This window comes from Alosa alosa, chromosome 20 (genome assembly GCF_017589495.1).
Source record: "Alosa alosa isolate M-15738 ecotype Scorff River chromosome 20, AALO_Geno_1.1, whole genome shotgun sequence".
In the NCBI taxonomy this organism is placed as follows: Eukaryota; Metazoa; Chordata; class Actinopteri; order Clupeiformes; family Clupeidae; genus Alosa; species Alosa alosa.
In genome coordinates, this window is record NC_063208.1 from 26,191,815 (window position 1) to 26,212,145 (window position 20,331).

Genomic DNA, 20,331 nt, shown 5'->3' on the forward strand with positions numbered 1-20,331 from the left:
TTGTGAGTGGCTGTGTAGGGGGAGGCAGATTCCATTGTCAAGGCTCATCTCAAGGACACAAAACCATGTTAACATGAATGTGCGTGTTTTTTCGATAGATAGCCTATATTTTGGTACCCAAAACACAAATGTCACTCCTCAACTTCACCATGCTACTTTGAGCACTTTTTAAATGTCGGACACTCTATTGCATATAAACAGTCAAACATACAAGTCATTCTTAGGACATAAAAGTGACGTAAGGCAAGCATGATTAGACCAACACACACACTCACACACACACACACACACACACATGCTTAACCCGTCATGCCCACTGTCCAGCCCACCCACCCACCCTGTCCACTTGCGTGAAGTGGCGGCTGACTCCTTCTGTATTGGCTAATTACTCCTCTCTGACTAAGGAGCTATTTTTAAAACTCCTCTATCGGCCAGTGGTCTGGGCCTGACTAACACACAGGTGGAAGTAGAAGAAGAAGAAGACAGAAAGAAAGAAAGAAAGAAAAAAAGAAAGAAGATGAAACTAAATGGAATAGTATTTGAGAAATCGAGGAGGAGGATGTTGAAAGGTTTTTTTTTTTTTGCTCCATTCCCAGGTCCCGTAGCCGGCTGCTCAGAGATAACGGGCCCCGGCGGGGTTAGTGGCAGAGTTAGCGGCGGCGCGGCTTAATTAAACAGCGTGAACTCTGACCCAGAGTGATGCGCTGGGAGATGGAGAGAGCAAGTGTGAGAGGGAGTTCAAGATGGATGGAAAAAACAAGGGAAAGAGAGAGGCAGAAAGAGAGAGAGTGTGTAAGGGAGAAACAAGGTTATTGAAATGAGAAGGACATGCTGAGAGGGGAACAAAGTGTACGAGAGAGGATCAAAGACAGAGACACTGGGAGAAATTCAGATGAAGACACACACACACACACACACACACACAAAACAAACAAAACATAAGACAAACACAACAGAGAACATACCAAGCCAGAACAGTACAAAACAGGGAGAAGGATAAGAGAGAAGCCATGAGGACAGAGACAAACACACACACACACACACACACACACATACACATACACACACACACACAGGACAGAACACACAGAAGACCCCAAATACAGGGAGGACAGACAGGAACACACATACACACATAAAAATATAGACACACAAAACAGAGAACCCAAAGACACACACACAGACACACACACACACACACACACACAAAATACAGGACGTCTTAAAACCCCAAAAAACACAACAGGGAGGGAGTAAAGAGAGAGGGCAGAAACAGGAGCACAAGACAGGCAGCAAATCCTTTGGGAGTCTAACTGGGGTGTGGGTGGATACTTGCATGCATGTGTGTGTGTGTGTGTGTGTGTGTGGTGCTCGTCTGCTCATCTGGAGGGAGACGGCTCCCACTAATGACGCACTCACTGCCCATTGTTGCCCACCGCTGACGTCCAAACAAACATGCAAATCACAGGGACCGCTGGAAATGCCCGACACTCCAGAGCCTGGCCTTAACAAAACACACAGGCTAACACGCAGACCGAGAGAGAGAGAGAGGGTGGAGAGAGAGAGAGGGGGAGAGAGAGGGAGAGGGAGAAAGAGAGGTAAAGAGATATAGAGCAAGGGAGGGATAGACAGGGGGAGGAAGAAAAAAACCCTTTGTGGCATTTCTCTTCTCAGAAGGCCAGACTAGATAAAGAGTTTGTGAGAGTGTACAGTACAGTATGCAGTGTTACATACAAACCTTGTGGCTGTTGATCTTGGCAAATGATGACACGTCTGTTCCTGCTGAAGTGAGAGCTTTTGATGGATGCACATTGTGTGTCGTTTTGGAATGTGTTTTGCATACAGCTCTATAAATGGCTGCTATTGTGATCGGTGACCTCTTTTATTAGCCTTATAAAAGCTCAACCTAGATATTGGCACCCAGACCTTGAGGCCTTTTCAGGTAGATATGTACTGTAGATTCTTCATTGTCCTTCCAGGAGATTTGTTGCCACAGTCACAATATACTGTCATATACATTGAGTACAGTGACACACTAGCATCAACACATATCCTCTAACCTACATATTGACACAGACACGGATGGATACGTCTCTTTCTTTACGCTGAAACATGTGTACATTTTAAACCATGGAGGTTTTTTTTTAACTCTCTCAAAAATCTTGTTGAGCGTGCCTTAACTACAAGTACATGCTGGACTTCCTATTTGCCTGGCTGACATTTCCAAGATTTTTAAGTTTATATATAAATATATAAATTTAGTTTCTACCACATTGTCTTACAACCTATTGGCATGTGACAGTGTCATTTTCAGTCAGAACAAACATATTGGTCAAGAGAAAATCAACATTAAATCAATATTTGCCAGGGGAATGAATAATTTTGTTCTTAACTGTCTTAATCTGTTCTTTTTTTTCACGGCTGAAGGGGCTATCTCTGTTTCATTTGAATGCTTGTGTGACACTTGGCAACCCCACTTAAGAACCCACTCAACCATCCGTGACACTTGAAGACTAAGTCAGCTGATATGAGCGCTGTAGCCCCTGCCTGCCTGGTTGCCAGGTCTGCAGCAGCGGAACGCTGTCGGCCCTGCCTGCCTGGTTGCCAGGTCTGCAGAAACGGAACGCTGTAGGCCCTGCCTGCCTGGTTGCCAGGTCTGCAGAAACGGAACGCTGTCGGCCCTGCCTGCCTGGTTGCCAGGTCTGCAGCAGCGGAACGCTGTCGGCCCTGCCTGCCTGGTTGCCAGGTCTGCAGCAGCGGAACGCCGTCGGCCCTGCCTGCCTGGTTGCCAGGTCTGCAGCAGCGAAGCAGAGGTGAACTGAGGACACAGAGATGAGACTCAGAGACGGAGAAACGAGAAAAACGGTGCAGTCCCTGGGTTGAGCTCGCTGTCTGGCACATGTCCCGGAACACACACACGCACACACAAACCACCACATGCCACAAAAAGTGAAGTAACATTTTTTATACCTGTATCTTGTTTTATCTTGTGGCGGCACTGAAAAGCTAAAACTAAAATGGTTGCATAATATACTGCATTTACATTTGTAATGAACTCGAAACTTATCTCTTTATCGAAACCAGTTATGCAGCAGGATTTTTCTGTTTTGGTCGGAAGTTGGTGGCAGTGGTGCTCTGGTGGTGCCTGTAACATCTGCTGAGGATGCTAGCGCTATGGCAACAGGCTCCCCATGACAAACATTCAACTTCTGAGAGGATATTGTTGAGCGAAACATTAAATGGGGCACCATATGGTGGCTAAGGCATTCAGGCAGAGGGGTGTGACAGAAAACAGGCTTCTGTCTAGGGAGCGTGTTAAGAGCACACAGGAAGCCAGGAAGCTGGGAAGTCTCACATCCTGTGACAGATCTTCACAGAAATCCGCTTTTACCTGGAAAGTACCAGAAGATAGGAATGTGTGTATGCTCTGCTCTTCCTGTTCAAACTGGGTGTGAGCTGAGAAGGCAATCTGTAAACAGACAGTGTGGGTGTGTGTGTGTGTGTGTGTGTGTGTGTGTGTGTCTGTGTGTGTGTGTGTGTGTGTGTGTGTGTGTGTGTGTGTGTGTGTGTGTGTGTGTGTGTGTGTGTGTGTATGTGTGTGTGTGGTGAACCCCCAGATGCCACCGCCTGTACCAACAAGCCTGCCACTCACAAAAGATGAGAAAAAAAAGAAGGGAGAGTGTGAGAAGGAGAAAAACAGAGACAAAGCTGTGGTGTGCAACAACAAAAACAAAGAAAGAAAGGAAAAAAGGAGAGAAGGAAAGAGAGGGGCAAAGAGAGCTATGAAAAGAGAGGGAAAGAAAGAACAGAGAACAGGAGAGAGAGAGAGAGAGAGTAGGGTGGAGCAGGGGTGTGGTGGTGAAATCAGCTCAAGCAGACCATGGGGTAGAAAAGGCAGATAGAACATCTTTCTCAGTGGAGCCGGGAGGGACACCAACCGACTTCCAGCGAAGAGCCCACCCACACACACACACACACACACACACACACACGTGTCACTCTGTCACACTCCCACCACGTCACTAGGGAGCCGGGCGAGACACTCCCCGGGTTCCCACCACAGAGACAAGGTGTGGTGTCAACCATGCAACCGAACACAAAGAGCCTTATCACACTTACTGGGAACCAGCTTCCTGTAAACGGCAGGCATGGCCTCTAACCTCTAAACAGCCTGAATGTACACTTAAATGAAGACCCCCCTCCCACCAGAATTTCATTTCATTTCATTTCATTTCATTCCAGCATAATGTCATAATGTTAAAATACTTTATACTTGGTGAACCAGGTGGGAACCAAAGCAGTTGAATTTAGACAGTGTCCCAAATGATAATATACTGTGGTGGGCGCTCTTTTTGTCCATATTGCCCATATATCTTTAGCTGATGACCATACTGCCCCCTGAAAAGCAGTTTTTTACTCATCAACAGTTATAGTGTCTGCTTATTACCAGAGAGTGTTTGCCTTTCAGTTCAATGATTTATCATCACAATGGAACTATGACAAACAATGTAAAAACAACATCCAAATGTAAATATTGTCCTTGAATGTAGTGTTCCACAATGCAAAACTGCATTTGGGAGGACATCATTCTCCTTTGTTGCTATAAGTCAGTGGAATACTCTTCCTACAGAGCTAAGTTCATGCACTAACTTGCACTCGTTCTCACGCTTAACAAAGCATTGGTTGTTGACAAAGCAGACCGTATGATGTCTGATGTCTAATGTCTGTAGATTTTTAGGACCTTATGCATCTGTACTGTATACTGTAAATACTTTGTCTGTATTTTATTGTGCCATCTACCTGCCCAGGGACTACAGGCGGAAACTAGCAATTTTTTATAACCTGGCACAGGACATCTATTAATGTTTTTTTGTGCACTGTCCCTATTCAAATAAACAAATTACAATTATGATTACAATCACGATAGGATTACAGTAGCCCACAATGCTGCCTGTGCATATGTATGGCAGCTACAGCTATGCAAATGGCATGGACAAAGGATGCAATTGTGACAAGGAATAACTCACTGTATGTCTGGCTGCAGTCATTGTCCAGCAGCATCATCATAGCCACTCCATGTGTGAGCATTATGATGGACTAGGATAACATATCTGGTGCAACATGTCTGTAATATTGTGGTCATTTCCTCTTCCCATTCATGCGTATTCTCCTCCACCAATATAGGATCCTTTGTTCCAAAGGCTACTGGCACACCATTGGCCCTTGTTTCCTGACTTTTGCTATTCTGGTGAATTATGGTATAGCTGAATGTTTTCACTTTGAAAAAGGTGTGTTTATTGAGTTCAAAAGGTGATGACTTGGGTTTTTTGTATTATGAATTTGCTCACTATATGAGCATGAATCATGAATCAAACAAAAATCTATGAATCATAAATGATTCATGTATGCACTTCAGTGTGGAGTTTCCAATGGGTGAATAGTGTTATAATACAGTTATTAGGCAAATGTGTCCATTTTGTGGACTGAGGCAAGGCTATGTGATTTCTTGAACGGAACTGGTCACAGTGTGCCAACAATCAAGAACAACTGTATTTGAAAAAAACAGTTGACAGTTGAAAAACAGAGGTTGTGAACGATTCAGAATGGTCAATGGAAATGTTTGAATTTGTCTGATTATTATTCTATGCCTCTTAGACACAATTCTACATATTCTACATATGTAAACCCAGATATGTTTAGATATAAAGATACCCAAAATTGCTCTCGCTCAGGCTTGGCCCTCATCTAACCTCACCTGGCCATCTGCTGGCAGTTGTCTTTGCTGTTTAAATATTAGGGGTTGTGCTTCACTCATTAAAGGCCTCCACTCACACTGTGTCTAGCCAGATTTAATGACCACTGTTGTCGCAGATTACCTGTGTTATGAAATCTGAAGGGTGTCTACAAGAACTAGACAATGTGTTTGTATTAGACCACACATTCTGGCAGCATCTGGGCTACGAACGTAACAACAGTTTTCTGACAAATGTCCAGGGCTTTTACTGGCCGTGGGAAGTGAAGTATCCCGTGTGGAGGGACACAGACCGTTAATTTAAAGGGAAGTGTAATGGTTATGAATGCAACACCAACTCCTTGACCACAGGCCAGGCCTATTTCTCAGTAGGGGTGTTGTTTTGTTTGTGAAGAAATAGGTCACAGCTCTTGCGAAAATGGAACACAACTTGTTTTTACTAGTGAGATGTTCTCAGCTGCTACTTTCGTTGGTTAGATGGCAGAGGTCAACGGTCAACATGGGCTACTCTGGCCTTGATATTAAAGGTCCAATATTATATGCAATAAACAATGCTTTGTTAGCATTCTGATGTTATGATAGTAAAGTCTAAGAGTCAAACGGAGACAAAACAACCATTAAACTACCATTAAAAACATCATTTATCACTTAATTGAATTTATTTTGTGTGTACTGTATGTTGTTTTAAACTAATTTAAGAAAATGTTTAAGGTAAGTGAGTAAAACGTTCTCTTAATATATAAAAATGAATCTCACAATGAGAGAGAGAGTGAAGGAAATGTAAAGAGAGAAATGTGTTGTGGTCATTGCCCTTCCTTGAAGCAGGAACTCAGAGCAAACGTCAACCCCCAAAAAAGCTCAGAGGATGGCTATCTTGTTCCTCTTGTACCTGGAAAGGGCCATCTTTGACGAGCGGCTATAGACTCGGTATGTTGTCAATGTTTTTTTGTAAAGAGAAAATAATCAGAGCGATCACACCAGCCCTTGTTGTGCAATTTACTTGCAACCCAAACTCATCAACACACTGCATCTAAAACAAACAGCCAATTACGAGGTGTGACAAATCCAACAACAAGCATGTTGCTTTGACAGCAGACAACTCTTAAGGGATATTAAGTAAGAGAGAGGGAGAGACAGAGAGAGAAACAGACAGAGCAAGAATAAGAGAGAGAGAGAGAGAGAGAGAGAGAGCAAATAAAATTCTTCCTCCTCCACATGTGTCATCTCCTCTGAGAAAGGAGATGGAGTGTGTAACATGCCCAGACAAGCCTCCCCTCACCCCAGAGTTGAGGTAAAGCTCCACGCACTGCAGTGCTGGGCAGAGCGGTGCAACCAAGGGCAACTGTGATGCAACAAAACGCGCACTAAGCACACAGTCGGTGATGACCCCCTGCCAATGAGTGTGGGACTGAGTGAGTGAATGAGTAAGCAAGGGAGCACATACGAATGAGTGAGTAAGGCCATTCTGGAGAGAGAGAGAGAGAGGGTGTGGGTGTGTGTGTGTATGTGTGAGCATGAGCCAGACGAAGGCGGTACTGTTTATTTGGAGAAGAGTTCACCTGTGAAACACAACTCAGGTGTAGGTAGGGTGGGAAAGAGGCTTCAGCCATAATATTTTGTTCCGTCTTTGTGTGGTTCTCCAGCTTTGCCGGAAAGACTGGCGGTAAATAGAGATTGACGGAGATTACTGTGGTTATCACAGTTCATGGAGGGGGCTTCTGATGGTTTTGTACTGAAGCCAGAACCGAGTGAAGACACCAAACCACTATGCAGTAATAGAGACATCATCTAAATATCCCATGCTGTTGTTGGCTTTCATTGGGGTTGTCAATATCTCACATTCATTTACAAGGAGCAAATAAAGTGCGGCATTTAGAACATTCCAGAGAGCCTTCGCTCGACAGTGTTCAGCAGGAGACCTCAAGAGTTTGAGCGAGAGGCCCTGAGTTTGTTCTTATTCAGGCATGCGAACACCAGCATTCTTTGGCTTACTGTCTATGTAAAGCCAGCAAGAGCTTTTTTATGTCAGACACAATACATACCCTTGTACAACAGAGACCACACACACAAACACACACACACACACACACACACAAACACACTGAAACTGCTGATAAATACTTTACTCAGGTCAGTTCTTTAAATAAATATTTTATTGTCAATGAAAATAAATACATTTTCTTAAAATAGGAATCAATAACATTTAAAAAAAAAAAAGCATTGTGTGGGAAAAGAGTTTGCCTAAGAGATTACCCTACTCGAATGACGCCATGACCTCAATGACTTTTATAGGAACCTAATTACCCCTTCTAGCGACCTCTGTGGGACTTGGAGTTCCGGTCCAGTCCCAGTGAAGTTCACAGCTATCGCTAGCCTCTGACTGTAGTGGCCCAGAGGTAGTTCTGACCCGGGCCAGGTCCATTTTTAGGGGTCCGAACGCTCTTTGGGAAAACACATTCTCTTTTAGGCCTGGCTGGGCTATACTGGTGTCCTTTTAGCAGACCTCCTTTTGAAGTTTATGATGCAGGCATTGGTGCAGATGTTACTAAAGCTGATGTAAGCAAAGTTAGCGCTTCTCGCTAACTCCAACCAGATTTTAGTCACAGCAGGATGCTCCCCTTCCCTTCATTTCTCAATGATGACAGCCAAGCAAGGGTGCCCGTACGCGATTGACAAACAAATCCGGACTGTTTTGAAATTTCAGTTACTGCTTACCCGAGGGAGATGATTTCTCTCCCCATAAGAACTTCCTGATAGCAGTCATGAAAATAAAACTAGCTGACTGTAAAAACAGAACAGCTAGCTTTCCTCAAATGATGTTCTCTTACATTGCTTCTATCAGCTTTAAACTCTAAAGCTCACTGGCATTCACCCCCCCCCCCGAAGCCTATTATCACCAGTCATTAGATACACCTCCTCACTCTGGGGAACAAATACATTGAAATGACTTCTCAGAACATTAGGATTGAACTTTTAAGCTACTTTCTTCAGACACGTGTTTTTCTTTCTGTTTTTTTTTTTTTACCCACCCCTTACAGGAGTAATTGTTAAATCAAGTGTAACTATTTTTGATATACTCGCAGACAAAAAGAAAACAAAACTCTCTGTGTCGAGAACAATACATTAAGTCCGTAAGGTTACTCTTCAATACAAGTTCTCAGTGTTTGGTCAACTGTGTATATTGTGAAAAAAAAGACAGAAATGAAAGAGAAGAAAAAGAAAGGCAGCAAAAAAAGAGAAAAGAACAGCCACATGTGAAATGGACAGAAAACAGGAAAAAGGAGCAGCTGTCTATTTCGCTCCTTTTTCCGTTGAGTGTCATCTCTGCCTCTATTGTTAATGTCCTGGTCTGGACTGGCTGGGTGACAGCCCTTAAGGGGCGGAGGTGGAGGTGGAGAGAGAGAGGGGGAGAGAGAGAGAGAGAGAGAGAGAGAGAGAGAGAGAGAGAGAGAGAGAGAGAGAGAGAGAGAGAGAATCTATTAGAGAAAGAAAGAAGCAAAGTAAGAAAGAAATGAAATGGGCAAAGAAGAGAGAGAGATTTGTGGAAATAGACAGGAAAAGAGAGAGAGAATCTATTAGAGAGAAAGAAGCAAAGTAAGAAAGAAATGAAATGGGCAAAGAAGAGAGAGAGATTTGTGGAAATAGACAGGAAAACAGAGAGAGAGAGAGAGAGAGAGAGAGAGAGAGAGAGAGAGAGAGAGAGAGAGGAGGGAGAGGGATTGCCAACACAGGACAGCGTTGAGCTCGGCAGTTCTGAAGGGACAGATTAACCCATAATGCTGCCATGCTTTCCAACACCATCCCCCTCTCCTCTCCTCTCCTCTCCGCCCCTCCACCCACTGCACTGCTCAGCACTGCAGCTCTGCCTCAACACAGGAAAGGAGTTAGACACATCTCCCTCCCCATCCTCTCCACCCTCTCCACCTCCCAACTGCCAGGACAACACCTCCAAAGACTTCATCAGAAATAATAATAAAAAAAACACACAACATAGCAGAACACGTCCATTTTGTAATTACGCCTGGGCTACAGGGAAAGGCAGCACGGGGCTGACCTCAATTAAGACAAGCATGTGAGGAAATGTAATTTAAATCTAATCAGCTACAAACTTGCTGAGTAAGCTGGTAGACACATACACACACACACACACACACACAAAAAGGTAACAGCTCCCACTCAGGACCGACAGGGTGTTGGACACGTGTAATGATACCAATGTTGCAAGTAGTGACTGGCTGCCCCAGATGATAATTAAACTGGTCATGGCCAGTCTGTTTCCTGGTCAGTCTCCGTGTAACCGGTGTGTGGACTGACTGTGACATTCCAAAATGTAGCTTCTGTAATGTTTTGTTTTCATAGTGGCATTTTAAGTAGCAATTTGAATGTGTTGTGTGTTGTGGAGGTGTTTGTTTCAAGTGTGTGCCCTCTCCCAGAAGAAAGAAAAGCAATAACAGATATTGCAGGGGGCTCTCTGGAACACACACACACACACACACACACAGTCCCTGGGTCATATTGAGAGAAAGAGAGAGAGGGAGTGGGAGAGAGAGAGAGAATAACACAGAAGGAGAGAGATGTAAGACAGCTTGAACTGCAAGTTACAGTACGCTACTAAAACCTGAAGAATGTTTGACTGCCAGTTGCTTGTGATATGATTTCTCACGCTCATGTGAGCGGGTAAAAATCCCATGGCGCTCGAACATACCAGCATATCCAACAACAACCTTTGCGAGACAAGAGTCACAATGACTTTAAAAAAAAATGCTGCACTCCTAAGGCATGCTTATAGACACAGAAAGAAAAAAAACGTTAGTTCCTCTTTCTTTCGAAGTTTCAGCGCTTGCCTGTCTTTCGATTGCAGAGCACAGGCGGTTTGGGACTTTACAGTGGAAATCACAATGCTATGTCATTAAGGCAATTCTACAGCTTCGACTAAACCTGTTCAGAGCTTATACTTCTACAGAAGGGGAGAGAGGGTAGGGTCTTCCAGGGAGCTTCACTACGGGAGAGGCCCTTCAAAGCATCAAGACAGCCCAGCATACAGTATCACACTATAGCGCCCAGTGATTTGATTTGGTTTAATTCAGTTACCAGTCGAAGAGAAAAAATAAACAACAACATTATGAACATGTGATATATTGCATTGAGCTGAATGCTTTTGCTTTTTTTCCTCTTTTCTTTGTTTTTAACTTAAAATAGAACGTGTCATTTTGGAATCACCTTTAAAGTCGTACTATTGAGAGAAAACAATGGTCATAGAACATAACAGTGTATCATTTGTCGCAACTCATGTGACACCATCACAGCTAAACCCCAAACACACACACTACCACATCAAACCAGACCAAACCCGAGCCCAAATCATGAACCTACACCGGGTTTAAAGAAATGGGAGGCATGGTTGGACTCGCTTATTGAAGTGCCTGCCTTCAATACCCCAAAAACAGACCCATTCATCATCACAAAGTGTCCACTATTTGGTGGGATTCATAAATAAATACATTTCTAAATGCCATAGAATCTACTAGTCCAGGGGGTGGAGGCGGCGAAGCAGCCAGACAGACAAGTGTCCTTTTTTCACGCATTGTTCTTGGCGGCCTCTATGCCTCCGATGATAAGAGAGTCTACATTCATTCGTGTGGAGATCAGGCGATGGCACTGACCCACCCCTGGGGGTGGGTGGGGCACCAAGGGGGCAAGACATGGGGCAAATGGGGACAAGGCAGGGCTGGCCGACCTCGCAATCCAAGTGCCCCCAACCGAGGCCAGCTCGGTCGAGGACTCCTATAGCGAGGAGAGGCAGTCCCCAAGGTGGGTCAGAAGGATTCAAAGACAAAAGACCCTCTCCCTCCTTTTGTTTGCGCTCTCTCAAAAACAAAGTTCACTCACACACACACACACACTTGGATGCTCTACACAAGGTGGTGTGTGTGTGGTGTAACATGTCTTCATCACGGACACACACATACAGTACACACAGGCCCTTTAGAGAGAGAGAGAGAGAGACAGCATCCTTCTCTACTTGTGCAGTGGTGGTGGTGGTGGTGGTGCTGGTACCGTTGCCTTGGCGACCAGGCCCCCTTCAAAAAGGACAACAAAAAAACAGCAACAACAACGAAAAAAAAAAACACCAGGATGATCGTCACCTGCTGGACAGTGCCGGACACAGCTCAACAGCTGACCGTGCTCGGCTGCTGTTTGCACACAAAGTCCGAGAAGAAGTCAAACTCGTTCTGTCCCAGGAAGAGCTCTGGGAGCTCCTGAACGCGGTCCAGTCCGAGCTCCATGACCAGCGACGTCAGAACCTCCTCGTCGATCAGGTCCGTGTCCATCACGTTCAGGCCCAGCGCCGGCCCCGCCATGTGCTGCATGCTGGCCAGCTGCGCCGGGCCCATGCGGTACTGGACCCCGTTCCCACCCATGTGGTTCCCGTTCATGGGTCCGAGCGGGTGGCCGTGGTACTGGTTGTTGAGCTTCTGGAGGTGCATGCTGGCCATCAGCTGCTGGGACGGGGTGAGGCCCTGTGCGTTCATGTACTGTTGCGGATGCTGGCCCTGTGGATGCATGCTGTGATGGTGCTGCTGCTGCTGCTGGTGCTGCTGCTGCTGCTGCTGCATCTGCTGCTGGTGGTGTTGGCTCTGCCCGCCGTACATCATGCCAGGGCCCTGCATGGGGTGGTGATGCCCGCCGCCCATGGGGCCGCCGCCGTTCACCTGTCCATTCATGCCGCCGCCTACCATGCCAGGCCCAGGCCGCATGCCCACATCCATGGCGCTCTGAGGGGGGCGGCCATAGTGCATGACCTGCCCATTGGGCAGGGTCCTCAGGCTGGAGGGTGGGCCGTGCTGGGGGGCGCCGTTGATGCCCATGCGGTAGCCGTGCAGGCCGCCTGAGCCGTGGGTCATGGGCATCATCATGTGGTCAGCCATGGCTCCTTTTAAAGTTTCTGTGGAGGACACAAGACACATGAGGTCAGTTCACAGTCACGTTCAATTTATCAAACTCACTTTGACTTCAATCCTCTATTGGATGCAGGTCGTTTTAGTGGCTTTATGTGATTCAATAGAAGTTCAATACAGCATAATTTCATGTCACATCCCTGACTGTTTCAACGTTGCTGTTAAAAACTATGAGAGGATGGATGTTGTAATTACATTTTGCTCCAACAAAACCTATTTTGTGTCAAGCCAACAGAATACAAACAGCCCTGGAGAACCTTAATGGATAACCTGCGAAGGAAACACAGGTACCAAAGCCCTCTGCAAACAAGACATTGCAGGAGTGGAAACCGCACACCCATGGGAACAACAAAACAAACACCACCTAAAAACTAGGCTAACAGCTCTTTAAACAAATGCATGTGTACCTTACGTAATCATGTAATGAACTCAAGTAGCATTTTCCTTTTCAAAAAGAAAATCCTACTTGAATTTTAAATGTGCTTATTGTTGCAGAAAGGTAGGCTATACAAGACAGACGTTTTGGGGAATGGGCCAATCCAGTGAGAACACAGCGCCAGTCTACTTATTGAGATGCCAATCGACTTATTGAGATAAATCGTGCAATTATTTCAGAGGAACGATCACACCGCACCATCAGAGCCTATTCGATCATTCGCCTGTTGGTAAGGCATCGTGTGAAAATGTTACCTTGTCGCCCATTGACAGAAGGACGCACAAGGGCGCTGACTGAATTTCAATTCAACGTTAATAATATATACGGCACCCAACGAGACAATAACGATCCAGTTGAGAATGTGATCAGCCTTAGAGGTAAACGAGTGAAATTCTCTCTTTCAACATTATTGTAGCAAGGTCATAGACGGGGTTTGTGCGATACACCTACTCACGCTAATAATATCTTTGTTCAGTCAGCCCAGGTAGGGTTTAGAACGTATACGCTACCAACACAAGTTCAGAAGGCAATGACGTTATGGCCATACCAGCCTTGACGTTTGTGAATATCAAGACGCCATGAACTGTCTGCAATAAGAATTGCTGACGAAATGGTCAAGGCGCAATTCACACCCCTCCCCTACCACGTACAAAAACAAAGAATGTCAGGTTTCTTTCTTCCCTTTTCCCCGAAGACCAACTCGCCAGTGCCCCTGCTGATGTTTCAGCATAAAATGCACCGTGAACTGCGAGAATGAAGCGGGCAGCACACAATCGCCTTTCCTAAAAACATTTCCAAATAATGCATAATAAACACCTCAACACCCAAACGTTACAGTGGGCATGGAGAGTTGTCCACTATTACTGTTACAGCGTAACTCTCATCCCTTTAAAATGTAGCCGATACTGAAGCCACATTATACTGGTTACTGACTTGCAAGTGACCATGTTGCGATACTGTGAATGATGACATAATTGAGAGGTTATGTAGGCTACACGGGCTCACACTGCAATGCTAATGTTAAAGTAACAACATATAAGGACAGAGGAGCAAGTTATTACAGTCAGTTATTGAATAAAGCCTATATAACAAAACATGGCAAACGTTATCAAGTCAGCAGGACTTTACAGACATTTAGAAATGAACTTACTATTGCACGGAAGGTAGCCTAGAAAGCCAATTGTTGATCAATTCTAAAAGAATGACGTAGCCTATGAATATACGTGCATCTTCATTGAAGCAATAACCTCCTAAAGCCACTCGTATCAATTCATAAAACACATACCAGAGAATGCTTGTATTCCGAGGGTGAGTTGATAATGTTTTTCCGAAGCCGTGGATTCTCTGATTTACTTCCAACGGAGACGTTAAAGATAAACGAAACTCTTTTCTGCTCGTATTCCAGGGAATTTAACCACTCAGAAGCAGCAAGCTTCTGCCTCAGCACCGGAGATTGTTTTCTGGGTCAACCCAAGGATTATATACATCTAGAGAACAGCCCGAGACAGCCCGCGAGAGGTGGAGCTACTGTGCTCTTCCTATCCTTTGTTGCGATTGGTCCGTCCTTTAATCACCGTGCAAAGAAAACGCAGCACTTCTGAATGTTCTATGAGCGACAGTGGCCAAGTGCTCACATGCTATTAGATTTCTGTGCGCTTTCACCCCCGCGCACGTCGACTTCGGATGAAACTCGTGGCTTTGTCACTCTTCTGAAAAGCGGACATGTTTTGGAAACTGCTGCCAAGAACAGTACCTCACATGAATAATTTGTCAGAGTTAGTCAGAATGCCTTGTCCATTTTCTTCAAAGATGTTGGCCTACCTTAACATGTTTGTTTTTCCACCTTATTGAAAAGTCAAACATTTACGCCTGTTAAAACTTTTATCCACGACGACCTTCCACATATTTAAAAACACTGTTACCTAACTTTATGTAACCTAACTGAAGAGAACCTTAATGCTGACACCAGTGTCATTATGTTTTAATGGAGACACTGCTTATGCTAATAATAATAATATTAATAAAACGTGTCACATTCTGTTTTAAAACACACTGACAGGTTTGTGCCGCGTTGTGTCAAATCACATACCCACTGTAATGGTCTGGTGTGTTATATTTTTAAAACAAGACTCCTGGCCTGGGTTTCATGCAAATGGCTTGTTTACCATTTTAAAGAGTCTAACAGACTGCTGATACATATGCATGTGAGTAGAGAGTGAGAGAATGACAGAGGGAGAGAGAGAGAGAGTGATTGGCAAAAGGGGGGAGGGCTTCCATAGTGTGTGAAAGAGGGCCCATCAATGAGAAGCATGTGCAACTGGCATGCTAGTAGTGAGACTGCAACAGTGGAAGTGCACGTCCAGCCAGTCAGTTTGCCTGTCTGCCTGCTTGTCTACCCCTGCAACCACATGCAGTGCTCACCCATCGTGGCTCATAGCTGGACAAGGGGAGTCAATGCAACTCTATTGGCAGGGGCCAAACATTTTCTGTTTGCTCAAACACTCCTTTGTGATAAGGAATGTGCTCTCTCTCTCTCTCTATCTCTCCCTCATTCTCTCTCCCACTGCCCCACTCTCTCTCTCTCTCTCTCTCTCTCTCCTTGTGTCTCTCTACCTCCCTCCCTCCCTCTCTCTCTCCTGCTCTCCTCTCTCTCTCTGTTGCCATGCCCCCGTGTTCAAGAGGCCATTGTGCTCTGTTCCGACTGGGAACAGAGCGAGTGTATGGCCTAACTGAGGCCTGTGTGTGACACAAGACACAAGACTCCGCTAAGGGAGGTCGTTTGTTCTCCTCCTGGCTGGACAATAATAGCCCCTTCGCTCCTACTGAGGAGCCTCTCGGCCGCACGGCTATATTTGTGCTTCCCTTAGTCCTTCTTGCACGCCTTAGTCATGTCCAAACCCATGCCTGGACTATTTCTGGTGTGCTAGTTGCAACAGTTGATTGGTTTATTCATTATTTCTGTCGCCATCTTATTACGATTGGGTGTTGCTGTTGTTTCCAGTTTAAGTTTTGTCAGGTCGGTAAAAATTGATCGGTGTTATGTCAGGGACTTAATACTATTTAATATTCTTGCAGCGTAAGTGTCCAGGTGAAAGTTTCTGGTCTGTACTCCCTTATGATTTAGCAAACTGTGTCGGGTGTGGATTTGTATGCGATTGAACCAGGACTCCGGTTAAAATTAGCCTTTTTCAATTTCGCTCAGCCTTGGCCTCAGAGGATACTAGAGGATAAAATTGGCCAGCATTGCCGCAGTAGGTTGAATAAGTCCTCCCATTCTGCATCCCTTGGGTGGCTTAAGAAACAAAATAAAATGTGCCTAAATTAGCTAAATATTTGATTAGTGATTAAGGGGGAGATATTAAGCATTCATAACTTTTGGTATTTTAACTCACTCTCTCGTCCTCTTTCTCTTCCCCCCATTTTTTGTCTTCTAGTCTGGTCTGTTTGTTTCGCTTCTCTACAGATTTTTTCCCTCCCCCATCTCTCTCGAGCACTCTCTCCCCCTCACTCTCCATTCTCTCTCTGTCTCTTCTCTCTCCCTTTCTCTTCCTCTCTCTCTCTCTCTCCCTATTCTCTCTCTGTCTCTCTTCTCTCTCTCTCTCCCTCTCCCTGCTGTCTTTCTCATATAATGTATACGTCCAGGTTTTTGCCACATCTGTTGGTTTTGATGACTTCATCCTTCCAGCTTGTGTGTAACCCCTCTCTCTATCTTCCCCCACACACCCATACCATGCTCTCTGTTGCACGCCGCTCTCAGACAACAATGAAAGTTCAGGCCATTGTTCCATCATGATTAAGTCAGTTTGGCCAAACCAATTATGGCCAACACAAATAAAGTGTACGGCTAATTATAATGGGCCGAGTGCCTGTGAGAATACTCATGACACTTGTCCTTCTAGTCCAGGATAAACAGGAAATAGATTCACGAGAAGGTCACAGGGATAACTAGCCATAGGAGTGCAGTGACGGTTCATCCATGTCCTTGTAAGACAAAAAGCTAATTATTCCTCGCTAACCAGAAACAGAAGGAAAGAGTTCATTCATGTGTTTGAATTTCACATACATGTGTAGTTTGTGAGAGTGTGTCTGTGTCTGTGTGTGTGTGTGTGTGTGTGTGTGTGTGTGTGTTTGTGTGTATGACATGCCATTCTATCAGACTGAATCACATGGGTGTTTTCACAGCTGTTTTGTTTGTGTGTGTTTACGTTCGGTCGGGCACGAACTCTCTGTGCTGCTGCTGTTTCTGCCGTGTGCCTTTAGTCACTGACGCCCACACGTTATCAGAACGTTCATGCAGCGCATCAGGCAGGCAGCTCCACCGCCAACAGATAGGAGTGAGCTAGCCTGTTAGAGTTAGTGTGAGTGAGTCAGTGAGTGTGTGTTGCAAGCTTGTCTGTGACTGTGTTGCAAGTGTGTCTGTGACTGGTGTGTGTGTGGTGTGAATAGAGAAGTGATTGAGTGAATGAGTGAGTGGGTGAGTGAGTGAGTCAATGTCTGTGTGTTTGTGAGAGTTGTGTGTGTGTTTTTGTGTTTGCCTGTATGTGTATATTTGCGAGTGTCTGTGTGTTGTGTGTGTGTGTGTGTGTGTGTGTGTGTGTGTGTGTGTGATCATGTAATCATGTTTTTGTGTCCATATTTTTTTTCCAGGAATGTGTGTGTGTATGTGTGTGTGTGTGTGTGCATGATTTTTTTGAATGTATGTGTGTATGTATATGCATGCATATTTTTGTGAATGAGTGAGTGCGCGTGCGAGTGTGTGTTTGCTCTGCTAACAGGTCAGTTAGCGTTGAGTCTTGCGTGTCTGGCTACCTGTGCATTGTCTGCTCCACACAAAGGCCCTGTCCACAGACCTCCACGCCCCACCCCCTATGAGTGTTTATCAGCCAATGGGAGGAAACTCACTCACCTGTTACTCTAGCTAACAGGAGAATAGAGTGTGTTTGTGCATGCGTGGGTGTGTGTTTGTTGGTTTGTTTTTACTGGGAAAATGAAAATCGGATTCCAGTGAAGGGAAACTCTCTGAGGCAACAGGACGTCTGTTTCAGACTTTGACACTGACGATTTCTCAGTGTCACAGTCACACACATGGCTTAGTGAATGTAAAAAGGTTCTGTGTCCATTTTTATATGTTTCTTATGAGTTCTTATGTTTGTATTTCTATGTTTCTTATGAGTTCTTAAATTTGTTTGATTTTGTGAGCTTGTTAGTTAGTTCTTCTCAAAAGTGATCCGTATCTCAGTATTAGTTTTTGCACATACATGTATGTGTGTAAGTGTAAGTGAGTTTCCCGTCGCCTACGTGTTTTTTGCCGGGGGCAGGGCGGTCGGCCCAGGATTCCAGTGTCTCTGGGTGTGAAGAGTATGTTTTGCCTGAGTGCCTCCATTTGGTGGTCATTAACCTCCCCCCGTCTCTCTCTCTCTCTCTCCTCCCCACCGGCTCTCCTTTACCAAACCCACCTCCAAAGTGCAGGCTCTAACTGGTTGCAACTAGAGTCTCAACCGTGAAAAAAAGAGAGAGAGAGAGAGAGAGAGAGAGGCAGAGAGGCAGAGAGAGAAAACGAGTGTCGTTCTTACTGGTTCATTGCCCCAGAGGAAAGGGGGAGGGGGTGGGTAGAGGTGGGAGGTGTTAGGGAGTACAAGAGAGCAGGACAACAACAATAAACAACAAAAACAAAAATGATGTTTGGTTATGTGCTTGTGGTTGAGAAAACATCTGTTGTTGATTTTTTGTTTTTGTTTTTGTGTTTTTGCATGATCATTTTTCCAGTTGATGCTTACAGTGGAAAGGATAATAATAGGCCTAATAGCAAGACACATGCACACACACATACACACACACAGATACACCCACACACTCAGATAGACATACTTTATATACATATACACTCTTTAAACATGCAACCCAAATACTGGAATTTAATTCAGAAAATGTTACAACAACAGTCTTGACAAAACATGGATGGATTTGGAAATCCTTTATACACAATAATGTAGTGTAGATACTTATGACTTGTGTGTGACTGCTCTCTTGACTACCAGTCAGTCAATAATAATAATATTATGGGCTGTCTTACTGCCAAGTGCTCCACCTCACCATATACGGTAACTGAACCCATCCCTTTTCACAGCTTAGGATGATGTAATATAATGACAACAAATACCAGGTATTGAATTAGGTCATTATCTGTTACCTTGGTTGACTTTGAATGAATGAATTCAAATTAATTGAATGGGTCATTGATTTGAGAGCTATTGTGTTGATTAAGTCTAGGTTTCACCATAGGTTTGTATTCTCTATGTAATTATACTCTATGTTGTTTTCGTGCATAGCTTGTTAGCCACAGTAGAGCTACTGAATGCATTCCTTTTCCCAGGACAGGGTATTAGTCACTGTTGTTTATTTGTCAGAGAAACACTGTGTATGACATTGATGAAAAACAATGTTGTGTTGTCATGCCATCTTTCCCAGTTAATTCCCATTGTAGAGGTCATTCGTCTGTGTTATTGGGAGTGTCTGGTTTGAAAGTGATTGGCGGTGAGACAAGGTATGCACCACTATTTGCATAAGCTTCCCTCCACCCCCACCCTGATTACTAAAGACGGCCATCAGCCGACAATTGTGTCCAGCCAGGTCCTACCTCTCCAATAAACTTTCTGTCTCCCTGCCCCCCACCCCCCACCCCCTCTCGAGTCTTACACCCTTTAGCGTGCAATTATGTGTCTACATTGTGTCTAATGTGTAAACATGGCTTGCAGGCATTGTCTTATGGCTAAGGGCAATACTTGCACCTTTTATCTTAGTTGATAGTTTCAACACAAAAATGTATGCCACTGCCTGTCCTAAGAATGTCCTCACTCTTACATATTCTGCCACTACTCTGCAACAGTAGTGCTTTAGCATGACAAGATATCTACCCATCAGATAGATAGGGGTGTGATGGACCCCTATAATTGTCTGATAACATAACTGATAAGTATGTTAACAGTATGCAGGGATTTACCACTTTGGGGTGTTTTTATAGTTTGTTAAACTATTTTGTATTTTGATATTAAATGTGTGAAAAAGAGATAAACCCACTGGCAGTCCCTACTACACCAGCTGTGTGGTTGTCTGTGTTTGCAAGGTATTTTGCATGTCTTTTATGTAAGCTTGTTTGTAAGCCCTCATAAGCTCTGCTACTTTAA

The 20,331-nt window shown here is 44.6% G+C and overlaps 1 protein-coding gene and 1 long non-coding RNA gene across 2 annotated transcripts in view; one reads left to right on the plus strand and one right to left on the minus strand.

Moving 5' to 3' along the window:
• The window catches only part of LOC125285538, a 3,175-nt gene extending 468 nt beyond the window's left edge, over positions 1-2,707 (plus strand). The window contains exon 2 of the long non-coding RNA XR_007192041.1: positions 2,428-2,707. This is a non-coding gene — a long non-coding RNA (uncharacterized LOC125285538). The remainder of the gene's footprint in view (positions 1-2,427) is intronic.
• An 8,108-nt stretch (positions 2,708-10,815) lies between these two features.
• cited4a (Cbp/p300-interacting transactivator, with Glu/Asp-rich carboxy-terminal domain, 4a) lies at positions 10,816-14,739 on the minus strand. The gene is made up of 2 exons (XM_048229941.1): positions 14,433-14,739; positions 10,816-12,698 (listed from the first exon to the last, which is right to left on the minus strand). The coding sequence occupies exon 2, from the start codon at positions 12,679-12,681 to the stop codon at positions 11,923-11,925; it is 759 nt and encodes a 252-aa protein (XP_048085898.1). The 5' UTR covers positions 12,682-12,698; positions 14,433-14,739; the 3' UTR covers positions 10,816-11,922.
• Between the last annotated feature and the right edge of the window lie 5,592 nt (positions 14,740-20,331).